Source organism: Phacochoerus africanus, chromosome 6 (genome assembly GCF_016906955.1).
Source record: "Phacochoerus africanus isolate WHEZ1 chromosome 6, ROS_Pafr_v1, whole genome shotgun sequence".
NCBI lineage: Eukaryota > Metazoa > Chordata > Mammalia > Artiodactyla > Suidae > Phacochoerus > Phacochoerus africanus.
Window position 1 is genome coordinate 3,449,863 of NC_062549.1, and position 20,968 is coordinate 3,470,830.

Below are 20,968 nucleotides of genomic sequence, written 5' to 3' on the forward strand. Positions count from 1 at the left end.
TAATCATTCACACGCTAACTTGTCCTCCTGCCGAATCATTTCAGAGCTCCTCACCTTGGCCATGTTCGTTAGCCAGTTTCTGTTCTGCAGGCACCGTGGTGCAATCAGCCTCAAAAGCCTGGCGTGATTTTCTTTCTTTTTTATTTATCAAAAGGGAGTCATGTGCCATAGTCTGATGTCTTAATTTCATGTAAGACGTCAGAGAGAATCAGCAAAGAAAACGACACAAAAATGTGGCCCCTGAACCACTCACCTGGGACATCTCTCATGCCAGCGTTCATTTAGTCATCACTGTTCATGGAGCAGCCGCAGTATGCCAGGCACTGTTCTAGGCCCCAGGACAAGGGCTCTGCCCTCACACAGCTCACAGGCTAGTTAGTGGTGAGGACAGATGAGTGAAGATGCACTCATCTAATGAGGGTTGCCAGGGGATGCTGAGGGCCTTTGGAGCAGAGGAAGCTCCGAGAGGCCTTCCTGGAGGAAGCAAAGCCTGAGGTGAGTGCTAAAGGGTGAGCCTGGCGAGGAGTGGGTAGGGCAGGGAAGAGCAAAGACGCAGAATGGGGAGGGTATGGAGCTGCAGGAGCACACGATGTTTTGAAAGAATTGAAACAGGTCCAAAGTAGCCAAAGAAGGACCCGGGGCTGGAGAGGTAGGTGGGGGCTTCTGAGCGTCACATGCCAATAGCCTGAGGCTCGTCGTCGCATGAGGCCAGCTGGCTCTTTTGGGCAGCCCTCTTGGCTGAACAGCTTTCAGAGGATGCTTGGCTGGGCTCTTTGAGGGGTGACATTCCACTCTGCTCGGTGCTGATACATCAGGCCCCTGCATCTCACCAGCTGATGGTCACAGGGAGCCCAACATGCCCGCTGTCTGGCAGGAGGGCGCCAGGGGCTCTGGTCTTCATTTGCTTGGTGCCTCGGCACCCCCCAATCCCAGCCTCTGTCGGTTCTACTCTGCCCGCGTGGCTTTGTCCTCAACTTGGTGGGTGCAGTACTGGGTTCCCTTCTGGTCCTCTTCTTGGAACGTGAGCGTCTCAAGTTCAAGGTTCATGCCAATCATTTCAGCGTCCTCAGGGCTTCTCACCAGGCCTGTCTGGTTCCAGACATGCTCTGGGTTGTTGAGCGCAATTAACTTACTAAAGGAAGAAAGAAATGGGCTTTCCACCACTTCCCCAAACACCAGAGAACATCAGGAACTAAACTCTTGGCTTTCGACTGTAACTTACGCAGTGCGGCTTTAATTTCTGTAGGAAAGGGGGAGGTCTGTGGTCTGTCTCTGGGGCCCACCTGGCTGTTTAGCACTCCGCCTTGGAGACATCTGTCTTCTGCGCTTCTAAACCTCGGTTCTCTATCCGCCGGTACTTGCTGAAAGCCCTGCGACTCCCCCCATTGTGAACTTGCGTAAGTGAGCCAGTCTGTAATAATATGTGTAATTACATCAAAATGTATAACCCAACAGACGTGAAACCAGCATGAAACTGACACGCGTAGAGAAACGCCTTCAGTTGTATTGAACAGCGAGCCCCAGTTTGCGTGCTTTTGAGGAAAAACAACCTCCGTCTTCTTTATTTCCCCGCAGCAAGAGTAGCTGTTGGATTAAAATGATCCCAGTGGGTTTTCCTTTTCCACGAAACAGCTCAATTTACCAGATTGGGGTGAGGGACGAGAGGCCCCGCGTGTGTCTGTGTGCCTGTTTTTCACACACTCAGGTGATGTCCTGTGACTGGTCAGACCATCACTTGGGAAGAGGGGGACGTTCGCCCACCTGTCTAGGGGCCTGCCTAGAACTCCTCCTGGCCCGGGGTCCGGCAGCAGCTGAGTTTTCCTTAACAATGCTCACCCTTCTCTGAAGCGCACAGGCGAGGCGAGCGTGGAAGGTCTCCTGAACCAGCTGGTCCTGGGGCACCTGCAGCTGGCTCCTCTGCTGTGGGGTGAGTACCCCTCATCACCTCCGCGCACATACACCACGCCACCGTCCACGTCTCGCCTGAGCTGTGCACGTCGGGGCGTCCTGTCGCACAGCCTGGGCATGGGTGTGGCAATGGGTGTGGAGGTGCCCTCAGCGTCCAGTCGTGGATGGTGTCGCATGGACTTGGCTTCTGCGGATGTGTGTGCATCTCGAGTGGGGGGAGGCGGGAGGGGCCAGGGTGTGGACCAGCTCCGAAGCCGTTCCCCAGGTCCGTGTCAAGAGCTCGTTTGCAAAGCACCTTCGCTCAGCTGGTGCTCAGCCCCTGAGAGCCCTTGGGGTGGCACTTCCAACAAGGTATTGGCGCCACTGCTGCCTGTCACACGTGGACCTTTCACCCCAGTCTGTGCCTTATGATCAGCAGTGGAAACATTTTGTTGAGAAACAAAGTAACTATAGTCCTCGCGTTAAAGTGAAAGTCTTCCTTATGCTCGGGAACTGATTCCATCATGCCATCTATTTTGGGTCGGATGCAAACAATCACACATATGTATCTTCTTCTTTCTACCCGCCCCCCATCGTAAGTGAGCATCTGGTCTTTCCTCCAGTTAATTAATTAGCTTGACCTCCTCCTTGTGAAGGCTTGAGACACTGGGAAATTATCCCAGGGGCTTAAAGAGAAGGACAGACCTTCCTCCTGGCCCTCCCTCCCCTCCGGCGGTGAGAGCTCCTGGCACTGCATGGGGGCCACGCCACTCTGCTGGGCTTCCCGCTCCCACGGCTAAAGGTTGCCAGGGGTCCCATGAGCAGTGTCAGCCCAGTGGCTGTGAGGGGACTGCGCTCAGCCCCTGGGGGCTCCTCCTGTGGAATTCCCCACCCCCACCCCCCCCATCGCTGGTCCAGCCCCAGGGGAAGGAGGGGGTGGTGTTTCTGCAGAATGTGTCACTGTTTGTCCCTCTGGGCCTTATCTACGTTGCACTTGACACTTGACGTGGTGGCTGCAGAGGGTAAGACACCAGCACCCCCTCCCCGCCCTCCAGGAGGAGGCACAAGTGACACGAGGCACCACGTCAGTCAGAAGAAAGGAATTCCCAGTCCCCCGAGGCACAGGCAGGGCCTCGAGGGCCTGATTCGGTGCAGGGGTGGGGGCTGGGGGGCCTTGCTGTGTTTACACTGATCACAGGTGTTTTCCTTGTCACATGCCGGGTGCACACCAGTGTGTGAGCAAATAATTCAGATGTTAGGGAATTTATTCTGGAGAAGATGCAGACTTTTTACACAAACATACCAGGACCCACAAGGTGTATCTGCCAGGAGGTCTCCTGGCAGTGCCCACAGTGGTGGGCATCTTGACGCTGCACCTTCAGGCTCCAAGGGGCATCCTGCGCTGCCCAGTTCCTGTCTTCTTGGCATCAACATCCTCCAGCAACAGTGCCGAATATTTTCCTGCTTGGAGTGTCGTGAGTAGTTTAATTTTTGCCGAAGCTGGCTGTCTCTAAGGAACGTTCTGAGGCCCACACTTGTCTTTGATTTTCTGACGAGATCAGTTTTCTGGTTTCAGAGTCACTAAGTTGAAAGACGTGGACCTTTGTGAGCCTCTTAAGCCGTTTCCTCCGTGATTGTGTGACTCTTGGTCACAGGCTGTGACATGGGCCTTGTGGGAACCTGGGTTTCAGAGAGGACTTTCTCGTCCCTGCCGTGAGCAGCCTTGCAAGGCAGTGGCGTTTTGTCGGCCTCCCAGGCCACCTTCTGTCTGCAGTGGGGCAAGGTCTTCATCTCTGGCATTGGAATGTCACTTCCCCCCCCCCCCCCCACGTCACCTCTGTGGTGGAGCCAGCATCACCCTGTGACTTGGGCTAATGCCTCAGGGGACAGGCGAAGGCTCCCCTGAGCCCCCCTGAGCAGGTTCAAATCGCATCAACCACGCTGCCTGGCCCTGGTGGGCCTTTACTTACCTGGCAGGTGTGCTTCCAGACGCCAGCCTACTTGACCTGGGCTGACCATGCCATAGAGCAGGCTCAGGGGGGCAGCTCAGAAGGTAAAGCGTGTTATTTTAAAACCACCTCTGCTAGTGCATATCATGAGCCAGGTGAGGCGGGAGGCCCTCACGTCATCACCTCTGACCCCAGCACATGGCTCACCTCTTCCAAATGAGGACACCGGGGCGCGGCCAGCTCGGTCTTATCCAGCACCGCCTGGAGCCAGGTTCAGAGGCCCATCTCCCCACCCTGGAATCCCCACTTTTCCACTGGCTCACTTCAGGACAGGTATTTATTCTCATGGTGGAAGCCAGGGGCGACGAGAAACAATCTTCCAGAGAAGCTTAGCCTTTTCCCACCCCCCAGACGGTCGCTATTTCAATCCATTTGTCTGCATTTCTTTTTTTGCTTTTTAGGGTCGAACCCATGGCATCTGGAGGTTCCCAGGCTAGGGGTCTCGTTGGAGCTACAGCTGCTGGCCTGCACTAGAGCAACAGCAACGCAGGATCCGAGCCGCGTCTGCGACCTATACCATAGCTCATGGCCACGCCGGATCCTTAACCCACTGAGCGAGGCCAGGGACCGAACCTGCAACCTCGTGGTTCCTAGTCGGATTTGTTTCCACCGCGCCACCACGGGAACACCTTGTCTGCATTTCTAAGTCTTTTTGCTATCCTCCAACTTAAAGTTTGTTCAGAGAGATGATTATACTGTATTTGTACTTCTGTGTCCTTTTTTATCCTTGACAAAACATAAATATTCCCCCTGTTATAATCACATCTCACACATGCTGTTAAAGCCTTCCCCAGAATTTCATCGCATGGATGCAGAGCTAACTCAGTCCTTGTTCTGGTGTCTGGGTGTGTCTGTTTTGGGGAGGTGTTCATTCTTATGTATGTTACTCACGCTGGCTGTACCTGGAGCTGCTTGTTTGGGGGTCATTCCCTCAGCCGCGCAGTCGTTGCTGTTTTATGAGACGGTGGCGGAGAACACAGCCGTCAGTGTTTGTGCGATGGAGACCGCGTCACCTGTCACGGGCGGGTCTCAGTCCTGGCTCCTCTGCTTCCCGCCGCATGCCTGCCTCGGGCAGGTGGACAGGTTCCCTGAGCCTCGGCTTCTCCTTTTGTAAACTGCAGATGCAGAGGCCACCAAGCCCTGGGTGAAGGTTTGAGGTGACGCCTGTGATCTGGCGAGAGCCTGTTCCTTACCCCTCGGGGGTCTGGGCCTGGGGCAGCAGGGACACCGGCATTGAGTTGGATGTGGCGGTGGGGGAGAGGCGGAAGCTGGGATTCTGGGGTGGATTCTGGGGTGGATTCTGGTGTGCATTTCTCGTGTGGAGCATCCCTGCCTGAGCGTTCCAGGCAGAACGGGGACAGGACAGAGGGGCGGCGGCTTGGGGGAGGGGCCCGGGTCCGCCTGAGTTTGCTGCCTTCCATTTGTCTGGGGACAGTCCTATGAACTGGGGGAGGCTGCACCTCTGTGTGGGCAGGTGAGGGCGGGAGGGTTGCAGAGCCCAGCGGGCTTCCTGACGACCCGTTTGGAGGGCCGGTTCCTGTCGTTTCCATGGCTACCGGGTGGTGGTGAGTGATGGGCTCAGCCGTTTCCCACGCTGACTGGACTGTCCCACGGCCGGGCCCCTTCTACCGTCTTCAGCTGACGGCACTTTCCTCCTGAAGTATCTCAGATGCACAGTGGCCTGGTCTGTGCTGTCCTCCGTCCACGGCCAGTAAATAGCAGTCATGTGTTGGCTAGGTCACGGAGGGATGTTTGCAGCGCATGTCCTCCCGGTAGCCACAGAGCAAAGCCAGAGCTGAGAGGTGTGGGCAGCACTTGGTGCCAGGGCAGCGCCCAACTGGGGAGCAACGGCCTTGTGATGCCTGGCGGGGGGTCTCCCAGGGCCCGGCCTCAGGGATGGAGGTGCGCTCGCATTTGGAGAGCACGAGGCCCCCCAACCTCTCCACGTAGTTTGTCCAACTGGCCCAAGTCTTGAGGTGGCCCTACTGTCCCTTCTGCAAGTTAGGGAATGGACTTGTGGTGTTTTCGTGGCTCCGAGTCATGTGGAAGATGTAGATTCTTGGACGATGGATTTTTCCACCTGCACCAGACAGGTCCTAGGTGCTGAGGCTTGCCCTTGATCTCTGCTTTGCAGGTGCTCCTGGTCAGTCCCACACGGTGGCAGCAGACTCTCCGCATGCAGCCGGGTATGCTTGCTGGGTGGGTGCTCGGCAGGGGTCCTGGGAGCAGAGGCCAGACGCCTGTGGCCGCCTGTCACAAAGGAACCAGCCCTGTGCTTGGGACTAGGCTCTGAGCCCGCAGCACCTGTGAGGTCACGGGCCTCCCTGGGGACAGAACCACTTGGAAGGTGCTGGGGCGTCATGGTGTCTGGATGTTGCCGCATCTGCCTCAGTGGCGCCTCCCGCACTCTGCCAGCTCCATTCTGGTATTCGGATCCTGGAGCGCCCAGCAGCCAGACTAGCCTGTGCCTGAGTTGGGCTGGGTCCCAGCCTCCGGGGGCTCTGCGGGAGGAGGTGCCCCAATTCCTGCAAAACGGCCTTTCATCAAACCGTGTGACATGGAGGCCTTGGCGGGGCAGATATTGTTAGTTGGTTTCCAACCTGAGGTTTGTGTGGAAAGACAGCACTAATCTAAGGGTATCTCAGACACCTTGGGGAAGGAGAGACACCTCCCCCCCCCGCCCGCCGCCGTCCTGCAGGGCAGTCAGCAGCCACATGTGACTGTGTGTGGCCCGGGGCCTCCCTGGCAGCTGGGCTGCCCACTGACCCTCTGCCTCCTTCCCAGGTGGCTTAGCAACGGCACTGGGCTGAGGGCAGCACAGCCTGCATCTCCAAACATCTGCTCCTGGGCAGGGGCGGGTTTGCTGGGCCAGGTCAGTTGTGTGGTTTTGGTGAACCTGAGAGGCTGGTCAGCCTGGGCCCAGCCGTGGCGGTGGCCCTCTGGTCGGAGGCCCAGCCGGTCGGAGAGAGGGTGCGGGGAAGCCAAGGGGTTGAGTCACTGAACCCTTGGCACCTTTGCCAGATATAAATATGTAGATGTCTACGGAGTAGAGAAAATGTATACGGGATATAGAAGTAGTTACAGTCTCTCTGAAGGAGGACAAAGTGAAAACCAGAAACCCACCCACAAAGAAAAAGCCCCAGGCTCCTCCTGCCCCCCACCCCCCGGGAGTGACTCTGTGCGACGAGCGGGTCTCCTCCTGTGCATCCTTTCGTTGGTGGCAGCAGCCCTGCCCTGGGCCCCTCTGTGCCAGGCGTGTTCTGTGAGCGGCCTTCCCCGTCCTCACGGCCACCAAGGGCAGGCACCACTGTCCCCAGGGAACCCCAGAGCCTCGGCTGCTGTGCTGGCCCCGTGGTGCCCAGGCCCCGTCTCTCTATCCTCTCCCCTCCCCGCGCCCCCATCTTCTGTTTGGTTCCGCACATCCTGGTTTTAAAACACCTTTGGGAGCTTGCTTCCTTGGGATCGTCTTTCTCATAAGAATAGCTGCATTTATAGAGCACTCACTGCATGCAGCATATCAGGTGACTTTATCACCTGCTTGATTCTTCATAACGACCTGCTGGAATAAGTGTTATTCTGTGTTTTATGGGAGAAACTAGTGAGTGAAAAGATGACATAATTTGTCCCCAGACTGCTGTCCCTGCCCTCTGGCGTGCTCAGTGCCACCCAAGTGACCCTCCCAAACTTGACCCTGCTTGTGTCGCTCCCCCTCCCAAATGTCACCCCAATTGAGGTCACTCTCCTACTTAAAGCCCTTCCTTGGCTCCCGTGGTGCCGAGGCTGGGCTGGAGGGTCTTTAATGAGGCTGGGAAGGCCCGGCCTCCGCGCCCGTGCTCTGGACTCTCCCACCGCCATCCCGGGCCCCCTCCCCTGCCGTCACTGCCTCTCTTCCAGGCCTTTGCCTTGTGCCCCGAGATCTCTCCTGGTCCTCTGCCCACTCAGGTGCTCCTGGGAACGCTGCTTACCACCCCACCTGCATGCTCCTGCACCCACAACTGAGCTGTGTGTCCTCCTAGGGTCCCCCCTCCGTAGACGGTGTCCCCCCACCCCGGTGACACACAGACAGAATACAAAATCTCATGGGGAGCTTGAAAATCAGAAAGATTGCGTCGCCGTCACCAGCAGGTGCGTGGCAGAGTGAGGGGGGATTCCAGGCTTGACCTTCAGATGAGGCCCCTCTGTCTGTGCTGCCTCCTCAAAGGGAAAGACTCCTGGCCTGGAAATGGACCCTCAGCGAGCAGCACGCACCTGTGCGGGGTTTTCTTTTGTGAAGATGAGACAGGCACAGTCTGTTTCTCTCCTTGGGTACCAGGGAGAGCTTAGTGACAGGCTGGATCTCATTCCGTGTCATTGCAGTCTCACGAACCCCAGCAGGAGATGTATCATAATTTTGTTCCCTCTGTGTCTTTGGATGGGTCCTCAGTGATCTTTGCTGTTATAAACTCTGGTGAGACAGATACCCATGTGAGTGTGCTGGTCCTGCCGGAAGTGCGTCAAACCGGAAGATACTTATTTTAAATTTAGCAATCTCTTCTGTTTTGGTATCATACTTAGAAAGACTTTCCTCGTTTAGCTTGTATTAAAAAAAAAATTCTCCTAATACTTTTGTGGGCTCAGTTGTTTCCCCATTTAAATCTTTTATTTATTAAGGTGTGAGGAGTGAGGCATGGAGGCACACTTTCTTTTTCCAGAAAGCTATCTAATTGTCCCCAAGTCACTTAATAAATGATCCGTCTTCACGCAAAGCAATGCCATGTCCTTACACATTTAGGAAAATTTGGGATTCTCTTCCATTAATCTGTCTGTCCATGAGCCAGTATCACCCTTATAAGTATTATGGTTTTACAGTATGTTTTCATATTTGCTTGACTAATCCTCTTCAATGTCATTTTCATACATTTGTTTATTTAGATATTGTGGTAAAAAACCATATAATTCAAATTTGCCATCTGAACCAATTTTTAAGTGTACAGGTCAGTCGTGTTAACTGTATTTTTATTACTATGCAAAAGATCTCTAGAATTTTTTAATCTTATAAACCAAATCTATACCCATTGAACATCTTTTGTGTTTGTTGTTACGACTTCAGAAAGAGCTCCTACAGCTCATTTGAAGAAAAAGAGAAAACTTCTATAAGTATTTAACTGCCTCGTTACAGGAGGTTTTTTTCCTTATTTTTGCTTCTTCTTTTATATAATGTTTTGCTTCCTCTTCTTTGTCTTAATTGAGTGGGCTAACACATGATCTACTTTCTTCATCAAATCTATCCTACTTCTCTTTTCTAATTCCATAATTCTTGCTTCTATCGTTATTAATATATTCCTTATGCCTTATTTGGGCTTATGATATTATTTTTCCCCCTCACTTATTGGGCTGGATATTTAATTCACTTATTTAAAGTTTCCTATCATAAATAGAGTTATCTATGACTATGAATTGTCCTGTGATTACTGCTTTAATCATGTTCTGATATTAAATTTTCATCTTTGATATTTTTAAGCATTCTGCAATTTTAGTGTATTTCATTTTTATCCCAAGAGTTGTTTAAAACATAGTTGTTTTGTTTTCTCATTTTGTTGTGATTTTTTTAAAATGATGTTTATTTTTTCCATCATAGCTGGTTTACAGTGTCCTGTCAATTTTCTGCTGTACAGCAAAGTGACCCAGCCACACACACACGCACACATTCTTTTTCTCACATTATCTGCCATCGTGCTCCATCCCAAGTGACTGGATAGAGTTCCCAGTGCTATCTCATGCCAATGGACAAGACAGGAAAGCAGGAGTTGGAATCCTCATATCAGGCTTTAAAATGAAGACCATAAAGAAAGACAAAGAAGGACACTATTTAACGGTAAAGGGGTCCATTCAAAAAGAGGGTATTACAGTCGTCGATACCTCTGCCCCTAATGTGGGAGCACCCAGATGCCTATGACTTTTGAGTATAAGTGTCTTTGTCATCAGGTAGTATTGTTCTCACCTCTTGGGATTTCCTGGTGTTTCTTTGTGGTTAGTTTTTCTTGTGGCTACTCCATGGGCATTTAAAAGGAAGGTTTGTGCCTTGTTTTACGTGTACTGAGTTGAAATGTGGCAACCAGCTCTAGCTTTTATTAATTCCACTGCTTAGGTCTTTACTGTCCTGACTTGTTTGGTCTACCGTGGGCTCGAGAGCTGAATCACAGACCCTGCTGACCTGGGTCCTCTTCGCCCTGATGGGCTTCTGGCCAGTGACGTGGTATATTCGCTGTCCTGTAAAACACACAGCATGAGGGCTGATGCCTTTGGTGCATGGCTGTCATTTCTGGTCTCACTCTGTTGTGCCTGTATCATTTAAAGTGCCTTTCTCTGTCACCTTTCATGTTTTTTGCCCTGATTTCAACCTGGTCTGATACCATGACTCTCATCCCTGCTTTCTTTCTGTTTGATCATTATACCTTTGCCTCTTGTTTACTTGAAACATTTGAGAATTACTTTTTTCCCCCATGCTGTTCTCTTAGATGAGCATAGAGTTTTCTTTGCCATCTAACTTCAGTGTCTTTTTCGTTAATAACGGAGTTTAGGCCATTTACATTTCCTGATACAGCATGTATGTTTGGTCGTCTACTCCGTTGCGCTTTTTTTTTTTTTTAATTTCTTTTCTTGACTTTCCTGACCTGTGCCATCTCGGTTTTGTTTTATGTGGTGAGTTTCTTTCTCTCTTCCCCTTGCTTCCTAAGCTCTCCTACTTCTTTTCTCCGCCCTCCCCCCGGCGCCCACCAGCCCCTGCTATGGCCTTACCTGTTTATCTGTCCTCAGCATGCTTAGAATTCTCTGGGAGTTCAGTGCATGTACAGATCTTTGTTCCTGCTGGTCTCCCCCCCTCTGGTAGAGCGTAAGCTCTGCAGAGGAAGAATCTGGTCTGCCCAGATTCTATTCTCAGAACCTGGAGCTGTTGCTGGAACATTTCAGTGACAGCTGAACATTTCCGCTGAGTAAATATTTGCTGAAGGAATTAATACCGTAGGCTTCACAGTCTGTCTCTGACGTCGGTAGTGTTGGTCTGGCGCTTTAGGAGAAGGGAAACGGGAAGCGTGTGCAGGGTCATCCGCCTGTGCGTGGGCGCGGGGACTGGAACAGTCACTGCGATGCCAGGGTCCGTGTTTTCCCCCGACGCTCTGCTTCCCAGAATCGCAAGACGAGCCGGCGGCCTGCAGCTGTACTTCAAGCCTGGGTCTGCCGACGCGTAGCCAGATAGTGCACTGTGCCACACTCTTGTAGAAGTGAAAAAAAAGTAGGAAGCAACTGTGTTCTCATTCACAGACTTGCAGAGAAGTCGTAACTACAGTAGCGAGAATGTTTCTTCGGAGCCATTTTAGAGGCGGTGATTGTCCCGATGCACCATCGTCCCCAGTTCTTTCAATGTGCGCTTCTGACAAACAAGGACATGCCCTCCTGTCGTCACAACACGGCCATCAAAGTCACGACGTCAGCGTCAGTTCTCCCGCCCAATACCGAGACCCCACTGGAGTTTTGCCGGTTGCCCCAATGGTATCGTTTATCCCTCAAGGGTCTGGCCGTGGTCCACGCATTGCCTTTCATGGCTGGATGTTGCTGGTCTCTGTCTGTCTGGAGCAACTCCTTGGTCTGTCTTCGACTTCGTGTACTGCGGTTGCTCCAGATGTGACCAACCAGCTGTCTGGCTTTGTGCGATGTGGCCTCGGGGTTGGCTTTGGTGCCCGTGTCTCTGGCAGGAGGCACAGAGGCAGGGCCGTGTCCTCGCGTCTCTCAGACGACTCGGGAGTCCCGCTCCTCCCACTACCCGTGATGGCCACCTGGGTCCCTCGACGAGGCGGTGGGCGGTGTCTCCCCGCCTCCTCGGCATCAAGTTCCTTTGTCCTCTCTGTCATCACTACGCATTTCTGGGAAGGTGCTTCAAAGCTATTCAAATACCGATTCCTTGTCAGACTTCCTTTGTGCATCTTCTCTGTACGGATTCATCTCTGTCCATTTGTACAGGTGCCTATTGGTCTGGGTTCTCGGAGCAGCTTCTTAAGTCTCCTCCGATGTCCCCCTTCCCTATGCTGGGCCCACCTGTCTTGTCGGCTGCTGCCTAATCACAGCGAAATCAGGGGACGCTAGGCTCCTGGTTTGAATTGGTGCTAATTAGTGCAGATATAGGTCAAGCCCAGGTCTCTGTGGGCTTCTTGGTTCCAAAGCTTCACGTGAGCTGCCAGGCAAAGCTCACGTACGTGTTCCCTGCGGCACTTAGGCCATGACTCCTGGACCTAGGATGCTGGTACCCACGGGCCATCCATTGGCTCCTGAGCGCTTCTCTGCTGGTGAACAACTGCTGACTTTCAGCACTTTGTCCCTGCGGGTGGGGCTCCCCCGGTGGGAAAGTGGCCCCCCTCAACTGGCCTGAGGCCCTTTCTGGCCTGAGGCCCTTTCTGTTTTCTGAGATTTCACCTCCAGGACCCGGAGGAGGACAGCAGGGATCTTTCGGTGCTGTGGGGTGGGTAGTGGTGCTCATGGCTCTGCAGGGCTTGCCCGCCGTGTGCCCTCTGCCACCTGTGCTGCAAACACCGTCTTGCTTTCTCCTCTGGGGCCCTGGAGCAGGTGGAGGACCCTCGCCTCACAGAGCTGGAGCCAGGGCTCCGTGGTCTCCCGGCCAGACGGTCATGGAGCTGGTGGCACTTGAGTCAACCACAGGGCGTGGCTTCCGTCCCATTGTCTTCAGTGCTTTCCATTTCTTAGATGAGAAGGTGCGTTTCAAGATAGACAGCAGGCTACAGCAGTAAGTGATGAAGATTTGCAGTCTCCAGTTTCCCCATTGTTTCTTTACAAGATAAAAAGCATTCCTGGTGCTTCCATCTTGCAGGAAATTTTCTCTCTGGATTCCGCACCCTTTCCAAACCCTCCTCCTGCAGGACTTGATGGAGAAAATATACGTTGTTGTTTGAGATCAGAGTCTTGGTGGGAAGGCTCGACTGGAGCAGCTGGGACTCAGCACACAGGCAACGAGGGCTCTGGTTTCTCTTGATGCCTTGTCCAGAGACGGCCCGGAAAAGAGCCTCAGGTGCCAGCGGAGTAAAGGGCTCCTTGGAGGAGCCAGCGCCAGGGGCTCCTGTCAGGGAAGCTCACTCAGGAGGAGGACGAGTCCCCTGACCAAGCCTCCGAGGCCGGTCGGGCCGCTGGGAGCCACGCTGATGAAGGCTGTCACCTTGCCGAGAGCCTGGTGATCAGTGCCTGCTGAACGTGGGCTGAGGCAGCTGGGACCCTGGCCGCTGAAGCCTGATGAGTCACGGTGCTGCCGGGCAGGGTGGCAGTGGCTGCTGCAGGCTCCCCTCGGGCCCCAGGCCAGGCTGCCCCCATATCCCAGCTCCGTCTCTCACTGTTTGGTGTCCGCTGCAGAGGCCTCCCTCCTGGACGGCTTACCGCCATTCCTGCCTCCTCTCCCTCCTCCTCCTCCTCCAATCACCATGTCCTTTGCTCCTGCCCAAAGATGTCCCAATAGTGATGGCCCTTCCCTGTCCCAGGCAGAGCTGGTGACCTGTCACCTAGGACAAAACCGGAAGGCCCACCGCTGTGGCAGCCCCTCCAAGCAGCCTTCCTCTCCCCCCTCCCAAGCCCACAGACTCTCAGGGTGCAGGTCCCCTTGTGGAACTGCCCCGTGCTGCCCAGCCTCGATTGCTGGCCCCTGTGTGCCCGCCATGCCTCTGTACGTGTTGGCCATGCCAGCTCTGTGCCCTGGGACTGGTGGTGCCTTTAAATTCTTCTTGAATTACCCCACATCTCACCATCTGGGGTGGGAGCTCTTTGAGTGCGGATCCAGGATCGGTTTATTTCCCCGCTTCATCTGAGAAGATGCTGGAGGGCATGTACACCCTGATTTTCGGGTCCCAAAGTGTGTGCCCATCGTGGTGCAGCAGCCTAGGAAGGTCTGCTGGGGTGATGTCGTGGTCTACACCCTGCAGACGAGAGCCCTGGGCCACACAGCCAGGCGAGGTGACTCGCAAGGTCTCCGGCCCCTCTGCCGTGCTCCTCGATGCCCCGCAGCTCTTCTCCTGAGACCTTGTACCTGGGTGTCAGGCCCTGTGACAGCAGTGTGGCGTCTTGAAGAGGGCGTGAGGGCGTCTGCCAAGGTCATGACTTGGCGATGGGGTGGGGGTGGGGCGCCGTTCCATCCGAGAAGAGCAGGCGAGCGGTCAGGTTGCAGGGCTGTCCTCTCGCTGAGCCGGGGGTGGGGGTGGGGGGCGGAAGGGGGGAGAACGGCAGTGTCTGGCCCCTCCTCGCCCGAGGTTCCAGCTCGCTCCCCTCCACCTGTGTGTGGATGTGGGAGGCAGCTGCGCTGGGCTGGAGTCCCAGCTTCATGACCCTTAGTGACGATCTCCACCTCCGACCCGGGAGTTGGCCGTCAGGTTCGGTGACCACCCGGTAATAAGCGTCTGCGCTCCTCCCTTGGCTCCACAAGCGTCTTTCAGGAACTCAGGCCTGTCCTTGAAGAGCTAAAATCCCCACCCTGTGGCCCGTGCAGACGGGAGACTGCGAGTGGCCTGGTGGGACTGGGCCTGGCTGGCTGGGGGACCTAGGGAGGGGGCGGCGTTCCCACCCCCACTGGCAGGCGGTGCCGTCCCCAGGCCTTTCGATGCTGGAGCCACTGGGCTCTGGCGGTCCTGGCTAGTGTGTCTGCCGAGGAAGGAAGCTGCTCATTGCCCTGCAGCAGCCCCTCCCCGTCTCATTGGTGGTGGGCGTATATTTAGCTGCAGTGCTCAGACCAAGGCTGAGTGAGACAGTGCAAGTGTGTGCGCGTGAGGTGAGTGGGGTAGGTGCCTCCCCTTCCCCATGTCGACAAGTTTGCCATCTCAGCCTTTCTCAAAGGCAAAAACCTCTTTTCGGGACGTGCAAGTGGAGGGCCCATTCGGAGCAGGCCGGCCGCCGGAATGTGTGAATGAGGGAAGCAGCCAGAGGCATGAATGGGCAGCTGGCGCCTGGCCTGCCTGCTTTCACGACACTCCGCCCAGGGGCCTCACAGCCCCACTGGTGGACGGGGCCTTGCTGGCGTCTGGTCCTACCGGCAGGCCTGGTCCTGGGCCTCCGAGGACAGGGGCCCAGAGGCTGGTGGGGTGGCCGGCAGGAAGCCTGGTCAGGGACAGCACAGACGCCCAGGAGGCCGAGCCCAGGTAGAGAATCTACCTGCAGGGGCTCCGCCTGCAGAGGAGGAGGTGCCCCCACCTCCCAGCGCAGGGGGCTCCCAGCAGCATGGAGGGAGCCAGGGCCACCCTTCCCTCTTTGTCGTCCTGATGCTGGTGGGGCCCCCTGCCCTTGGCTGCGCTGGGAGCAGGCTGTGGTTCCTTGTCTGCCCGCTCGCCCTTCCTTCCTGTCTGCCCGGTTGGAGCCTGGCTCCTTCCTTCACAGGGACCGTGTCCCGTCTCAGGGGGGCCTGGGGAGCGATGGACGGGTCTTGGTCATCCCCGATGGTGAGTGGCCAGGAGACAGAGGGAGGCCAGGGGCACAGGCGTTTCCCTTTGGTAGGTGAGGACACAGCTCATGGTTCTGACAACTTGGCCAAGATCAAACGTCGGGAGGAAGGGCGGGAATTGGGCCCTGGCCTTGCCGTCCTCGTCTATCGGCCAGCAGAGGAGACAAGGTGGCCTTCCCTGCTGGTGGGACAGGGGGGCGCCCCTGGCTGACCTCCGCCCCTCTGTACAGCTGAGCAGAGCCTGACAGGTCAGGGACGTCCTCCAGCTCTCGTCGCCCACAGCCGCCCCCATCTGAGCTGATCCCGCCCCGGCCCGGGATAACCAGCTGTGATGGGCACATGTCTGGGTCAGAAGCTCTGGCTTCAGTCGTCAGCCTGGGCGACCCTGGATGAGTCCTTCTGCCCAAGTGTCCCCTCCCTTCTCCCTCTGACAGTCCTTCCCCAGGCAGGGCCAGGGGGACTGAGGTGCCCTGTGCATGGCCGTGACCGAGACGATACCCTCGTGGGAGAGCTCGTGGGAGCGTGGCTGTGGGCAGTCACCTGGCCTCCCGCGCACGCGCGCTCGTGTTGGCAGGACCAAGGCGAGTCTGCCTCCTCTGGTCTGTCCGGACTCGCCCACGACCGCCCCGGGCAGGGCTCCTGGCCTCAGTTTACTTCAGCCGCAGTTTTGCACGTTCCCCGCATTAGCCGGAATGTCATAAATAAGCGCAGAGCGGATGCTTAAGGGAGAGTTTGAAATGAAGCTGTTGAATTTCTTAGGAAGGAAAAGCAGGCTGGAAGCAAATGTGTGTCAGCTTAGGCTGCAGCGCTAAGAGGTTTGGGGGAAGATACCGTCTTCCCGTGTGAGGAATCCACCTAGGAAGGCATCTTTTAAGAGGCGCCCGCCTCCAGGCCCCTTTGAAGCCAGACCTTGAGCCTGACAAGGCAGCTTCAAAGATTCCGCTCCTGACCTTTTCCAGGCGGCTCCCAACAGCATCCTTCTCCCCAAGGCCCTGGCTGACTATTCGTCACTGGATGGCTGATCCAGTCCAGCAGCTGGAAAAAACCAGCCGAGTGACCTTGGCTCTTGGAGATGTCCGTGCAGTCAGAGGACTGGTCCTTAGGTCGAGTCAAGTTCACCAGCTCTCCCTTGATGGTGGAAAACGTGGAGATCCTGGCGGGGTAGAAGAACGCAGGGCACCCCCCTGCCTGCCGAAGTCACGGCAGATGGGAAAGGGCACGGGCTTCGGGGTGAGCGCCCTGGGTCCTGCTCCTCCCGCCGAGCCTCCTTCATCCTGTGGCCGCCGATTTTCCTTACAGAGCCTCAGTCTCTGGAGGTGCACACAGACCACAGTCCCGGTTGCCGTGACCGAGGGAGGTGGAATGGTGCAGCGCTTTCCCGGGATCTGCGGGCAGGAGGGCCTGGTACTCGTTACGTTCTCCGCAGCAGCAAGGTGTTCAGACCAACGGAACACAGAGCTTGGCCATCGCGTCCAGAGCTCCTGGGAACCTAATGATAAACACACACTTGAACGGGCCTTTGGGTCCCCTCTGCCAGAGAGCTGACCAGGCCCTGCAGGTGGTCCACCCCGTCCACCCAGGGTGCGCTGGTTCTGCAGGATGAAGCCTGCTTTCTTGAGGGCGGGGCGAAGCTCCATCATAAGGAGGCAGCGGAGGCGGGGGCAGCAAAGCGGGTGTGATCCCTCCCTGGTCACGTAGGAGGCCGGGGCCCGGAGACGTGAAGCGTCTGCTCAGGAACCCCCCGGCTTTGGTCCCCTAGGACCAGAATCATGTCCCTCTCCTCTGGTTCGGAATGGGCGGGAGAGGTCCCGCCAGGCACACTTGGAAACCAGCTCGTCCTGTCACAAGTGCAGCTGTGGGAAGGTGCCAGGGAGCCGGTTCCTGCCAGCCTGCTTCATGCCTGCTCCGCCGTGGCCACGCACGTCCTGGGATCTGCAGGCTGGTCCAAGCAGCTCTGTTCAGGTGGCTGGGGGGAGGGGTGTGTGTCAGCCATTCACTTTCTCACTGTCACACACGGAACTCGGCAGTGGGGTGGTACCAAGGCTGGATGGGTGGGCATGGAGCAAGGCAGGCAGGCCGTAGGCGCTAAGTGCCACGCCTGACACACAGAAGCTTCTCCGTGCACCCACATTGCCCAGAGTATCACCTGTCACCCTGCCCGCTGCAGGGAGCTCCCTGCACCTGCTCTGGGACCACTTCTCTCATGTGTGTCACCTGTGTCCTCCGGGCCCAGGCCCTGGCTGGCACCTCCACGTCCCATGCATCTTGCTGGCTGTGTGGGGGTGGCACCAGCGTCAGGACCCGTTCCATAGGTGCCAGGACCAACATCACGGGCAGCACGGCTGCTGGCGGGGGAGCAGAGTCGCCCTCTCTCATTCCCTTTTCAGATGCAGGACCTGCCAGGCTGTCACTGGAAGGAAGCATTAATTTCCTTGCTTTCTGAAGCCGTGGTGCGTTATCACCCACATGCCTTTTCTATTTCGGGAAGCGTGAACTTGATTATGCAGAAAGTCAGCTTTGCTTAGTAAGCAGTAGAAAGCCCTGCTCTAACTAGACGTTCCTGTGGGTCGTGGGGACGGTGAGCGATGTTGATTCCTGCTTCTAAGCGCAGAAGCTCGGGAGGGGCTTGATGATTGAAGGGGAGTGGGGCGAAGGCTCCTGTGTGCCCCGAGCCACGGCCGGATGCTCGCAGGCCACACAGCCACGTGGGCCACCTGGGCTTCGGTTCAAGTCTGTGTCACCTCCTGAGTTTTGACTCCACCAAGCCTTGGGGGTCAGGCAGGAGGAGAGGCTCCCGTCCATCCCTGGGGACAGGGAACGGCCCTTGCTTGGGGCTGAGCAGAGAGGTTTCGTGGAAGTAGCGGCCTGTAAGAGAGGGCTGAGTCGCGGCCTCAGTACGCTCCCTATGCGGAAGCAGAGGGAGATGTTTTGAGGCGAAGCCGGCAGGGTGAGCCAGGGTTGAGGGTGATGCGGCTCAGGGCGGTGTGTCTGCGGGGCGAGGGTAGAGGGCACTGGAGGTGCAGCTGAGGGCCCAGCGTTCTCGAACCTGGGTCCCAGCCCCATGGCCGGTGCTCTGCCTGAGTGCAGTGTCCAGGCTCTGCCCACCCATGGGGATCCTGAGTGTCACACAGGGAGCAGGTGACACTGTGTGGCAGGTTCCCACATGCCTCCATCTCCCCGCCCCTCCACCACACACACTCGCACACTCACTCTCACACTCACATAGTCTCACACATGCACACACACACACACACACACACACACACACACACACGCACACACGCACACCCTCACAGGCACTTCGCTCCTTCCGGGGCATCGCCAGCACCTTCCCGGCCACCTGCCCTTAGGAAGCACGTGCCAGCAGGTGCAGAGGAGATGTGCCTCACCTGCAGAGTCCACCTCAGGTCTTGGAGAAGGTGTGGGATTTCCTGGCATGGGCTAAAATGATCAGGAGGGGCTTCCTTTGGAGCCCTGGGCCGGGGAGGGGCGCCAGAGACCACGGAGCTCCAGGGCCCCAGCTCAGGGCCCCCCAGAGGTGCACAGAAATGCCCCTCCTGTGATGTGGCAGCCCACGTGGGGCAGACAGCAGGCCCCGTGTGCTCGTGCACCGTCTTCTGGAAGAGACAGTCACAGCTTGACTCTGCTCCATCAGGGCCTCCGTCATGTGGCAAATATAACCTGGGCTTTGGTAAGTGAAACCCCAAATCAGCTTGTTTTCAAAACTTTTTTCATTTTATTTCCTAAGGAAAGCCCCAGTTTTACCTTATTTTCACTATTTGCCGTGACAGTTTGGCCCCATTGGCATGTGGGTTCATGTGGAAGTAGCCTTTTTTCGAGCCATTCTCCCAGGTGGCCGGGCCTCCCTTCCTTGGGACAGCTGCCTATTGAGTGACAGGCTGGTGACGTTGGAAGTCGGGTCCTTGAGCCAAAGGCTGCTGCCCTCTCCATCCTGCTTCAGGCTTCTTGGCAGCCGCCAGGGAGGCACCCACGCCCCCATGGCAGCTTTTCCTGGTGGGAGAGGGGTCTAGCAGGTGGCAGAGGGCCAAAGAGACCCCGTGCCGGCTCCTGACTCTTGAGGGGAACTTCCATGGCTTCCCCGGCTGGTGTGTTGCTGCTCGTGGCCGTCGGCAGCCGTGAGAAGTGCGGGCATTGGACAGGCATCAGCCACAGGTTGGGGTCCCTGCCGCCCACCTGCCCACTGTATGCCCCTCGGTGTCCTCGGCTGTCCATGGAGGTGACCGGGCACCATCTCTTAGGGCCGTGGTCAGGAGAGGCATGTGTGTGGGTTCTTTGTGGAGGCATGGGCAGCAGTGCTGTTTCTCACCCGGCTTCCATTTCTAAGGCCCTGTCTACACCAAATGCCCCCCCGCCCCGGCTTCGTGGTCCTCAGAATGCAGGCTCCCCAGTAGGGCCTCCAGGGCCAGGTCTGGTCACCCCCGCTGGCCTCTGGCCTCGCCCTTCTGACCTGTGTCCGAAGCCTGGGACCATCACAGCCTCTTTGGGCCACAGTGCCCCGTGCGCCTTCCTGCTCTTTGAAAACGCGGCTTGGCCACTGCAGCCCCTTCTAAGCGGCTCCCCTGCCCCACGCTCCAGAGCCCCCCAGGCGTCCTTTGCTGCCCTTTCTCCCTCCTCGCACCGACTGTGAGCTCTCCTGGAGAGCAGAGGTGTGGCTGAGTCCCTGCATGTCCCCGTGCAGAGCACAGCGCCAGACTCGTGACAGGGACTCAGAGAATATTTGAATGAAAGATGTGAATGAACGGCTGTGTATCTGAATTAGGAGGTGAGTGGATGAGCGTGTTCGCTAACCCTGTAGCTGGTTCTGCCTGCGTCTTCCCTCAATAACCCCCCCCCCCACACACACACACACACTGCCCCCTTCCCTCAATCGGTCCTCTTGGGCAGCCGCCAGGTTTTGACATGGGAAGAAATTAATTCTGAAAGGAGCCTGTCACATTCACAAACGGAGATAAGCGCTCAGATGCGGTAAATGCAGTTGCTCTCGAGAATAGAAATTTGGGAATTGTTTGCCTGCCCGCGCCCCCACCCCTGCACCCCCCACTCCCCGCCAGGGCTTTGCTGTGCACCTGTGTTACAGGTGAGGCTGGGGGGAGCACCTGCCCAGCCGCTCCTGCTGGAGCTCCGGCTGCTGTCGGGAGCTGTGGGTTCACTTCCCCACCTCCTGGTCCCCCAGTCGGGGGTCAGCAGATGGGGGGCAGTGCCCAGGACTCTCTGAGGTCTGTCTGCAGGGGGAGCAGAGATGGCTTCAGGACACAGGCCCCCCAGGGGAGGGTGGGCGCTGGTCCTGGGAATGTTCCAGGTAGAGGCGGTGGTTGGAAGGGCACGTTCAGATGAGAAACCAGGTGACAGCTGCCCCCAGGCGGAGACCCGCCCCCCAACCCAGTGCCTTGCACCCCTCTTCCCACGGACCTCCCCCAAGTCCCGTCTGGGTGGTGCTGAGGGTCTGCCGGAAGGGATTCCCACGCTGGCTGAGAACAGCTGAGAGAGACGCTGCTCTGTTTCCCGAGTCTGCACAAGTCCCTGTAGACATTGCCGCCTTTCAGCTCTGACGTCACCCGGGGGGCGGCAGAGTCAGCCCCACTCACAAACCAGA

The 20,968-nt window shown here is 56.6% G+C and overlaps 1 protein-coding gene across 1 annotated transcript in view; it reads left to right on the plus strand.

Moving 5' to 3' along the window:
• Window positions 1–20,968, plus strand: part of TRAPPC9 (trafficking protein particle complex subunit 9) — a 468,592-nt gene that overhangs the window by 369,885 nt on the left and 77,739 nt on the right. Inside the window, 1 exon segment of the mRNA XM_047783197.1 lies at window positions 1,837–1,927. Coding sequence (XP_047639153.1) covers window positions 1,837–1,927 — 91 coding nt within the window.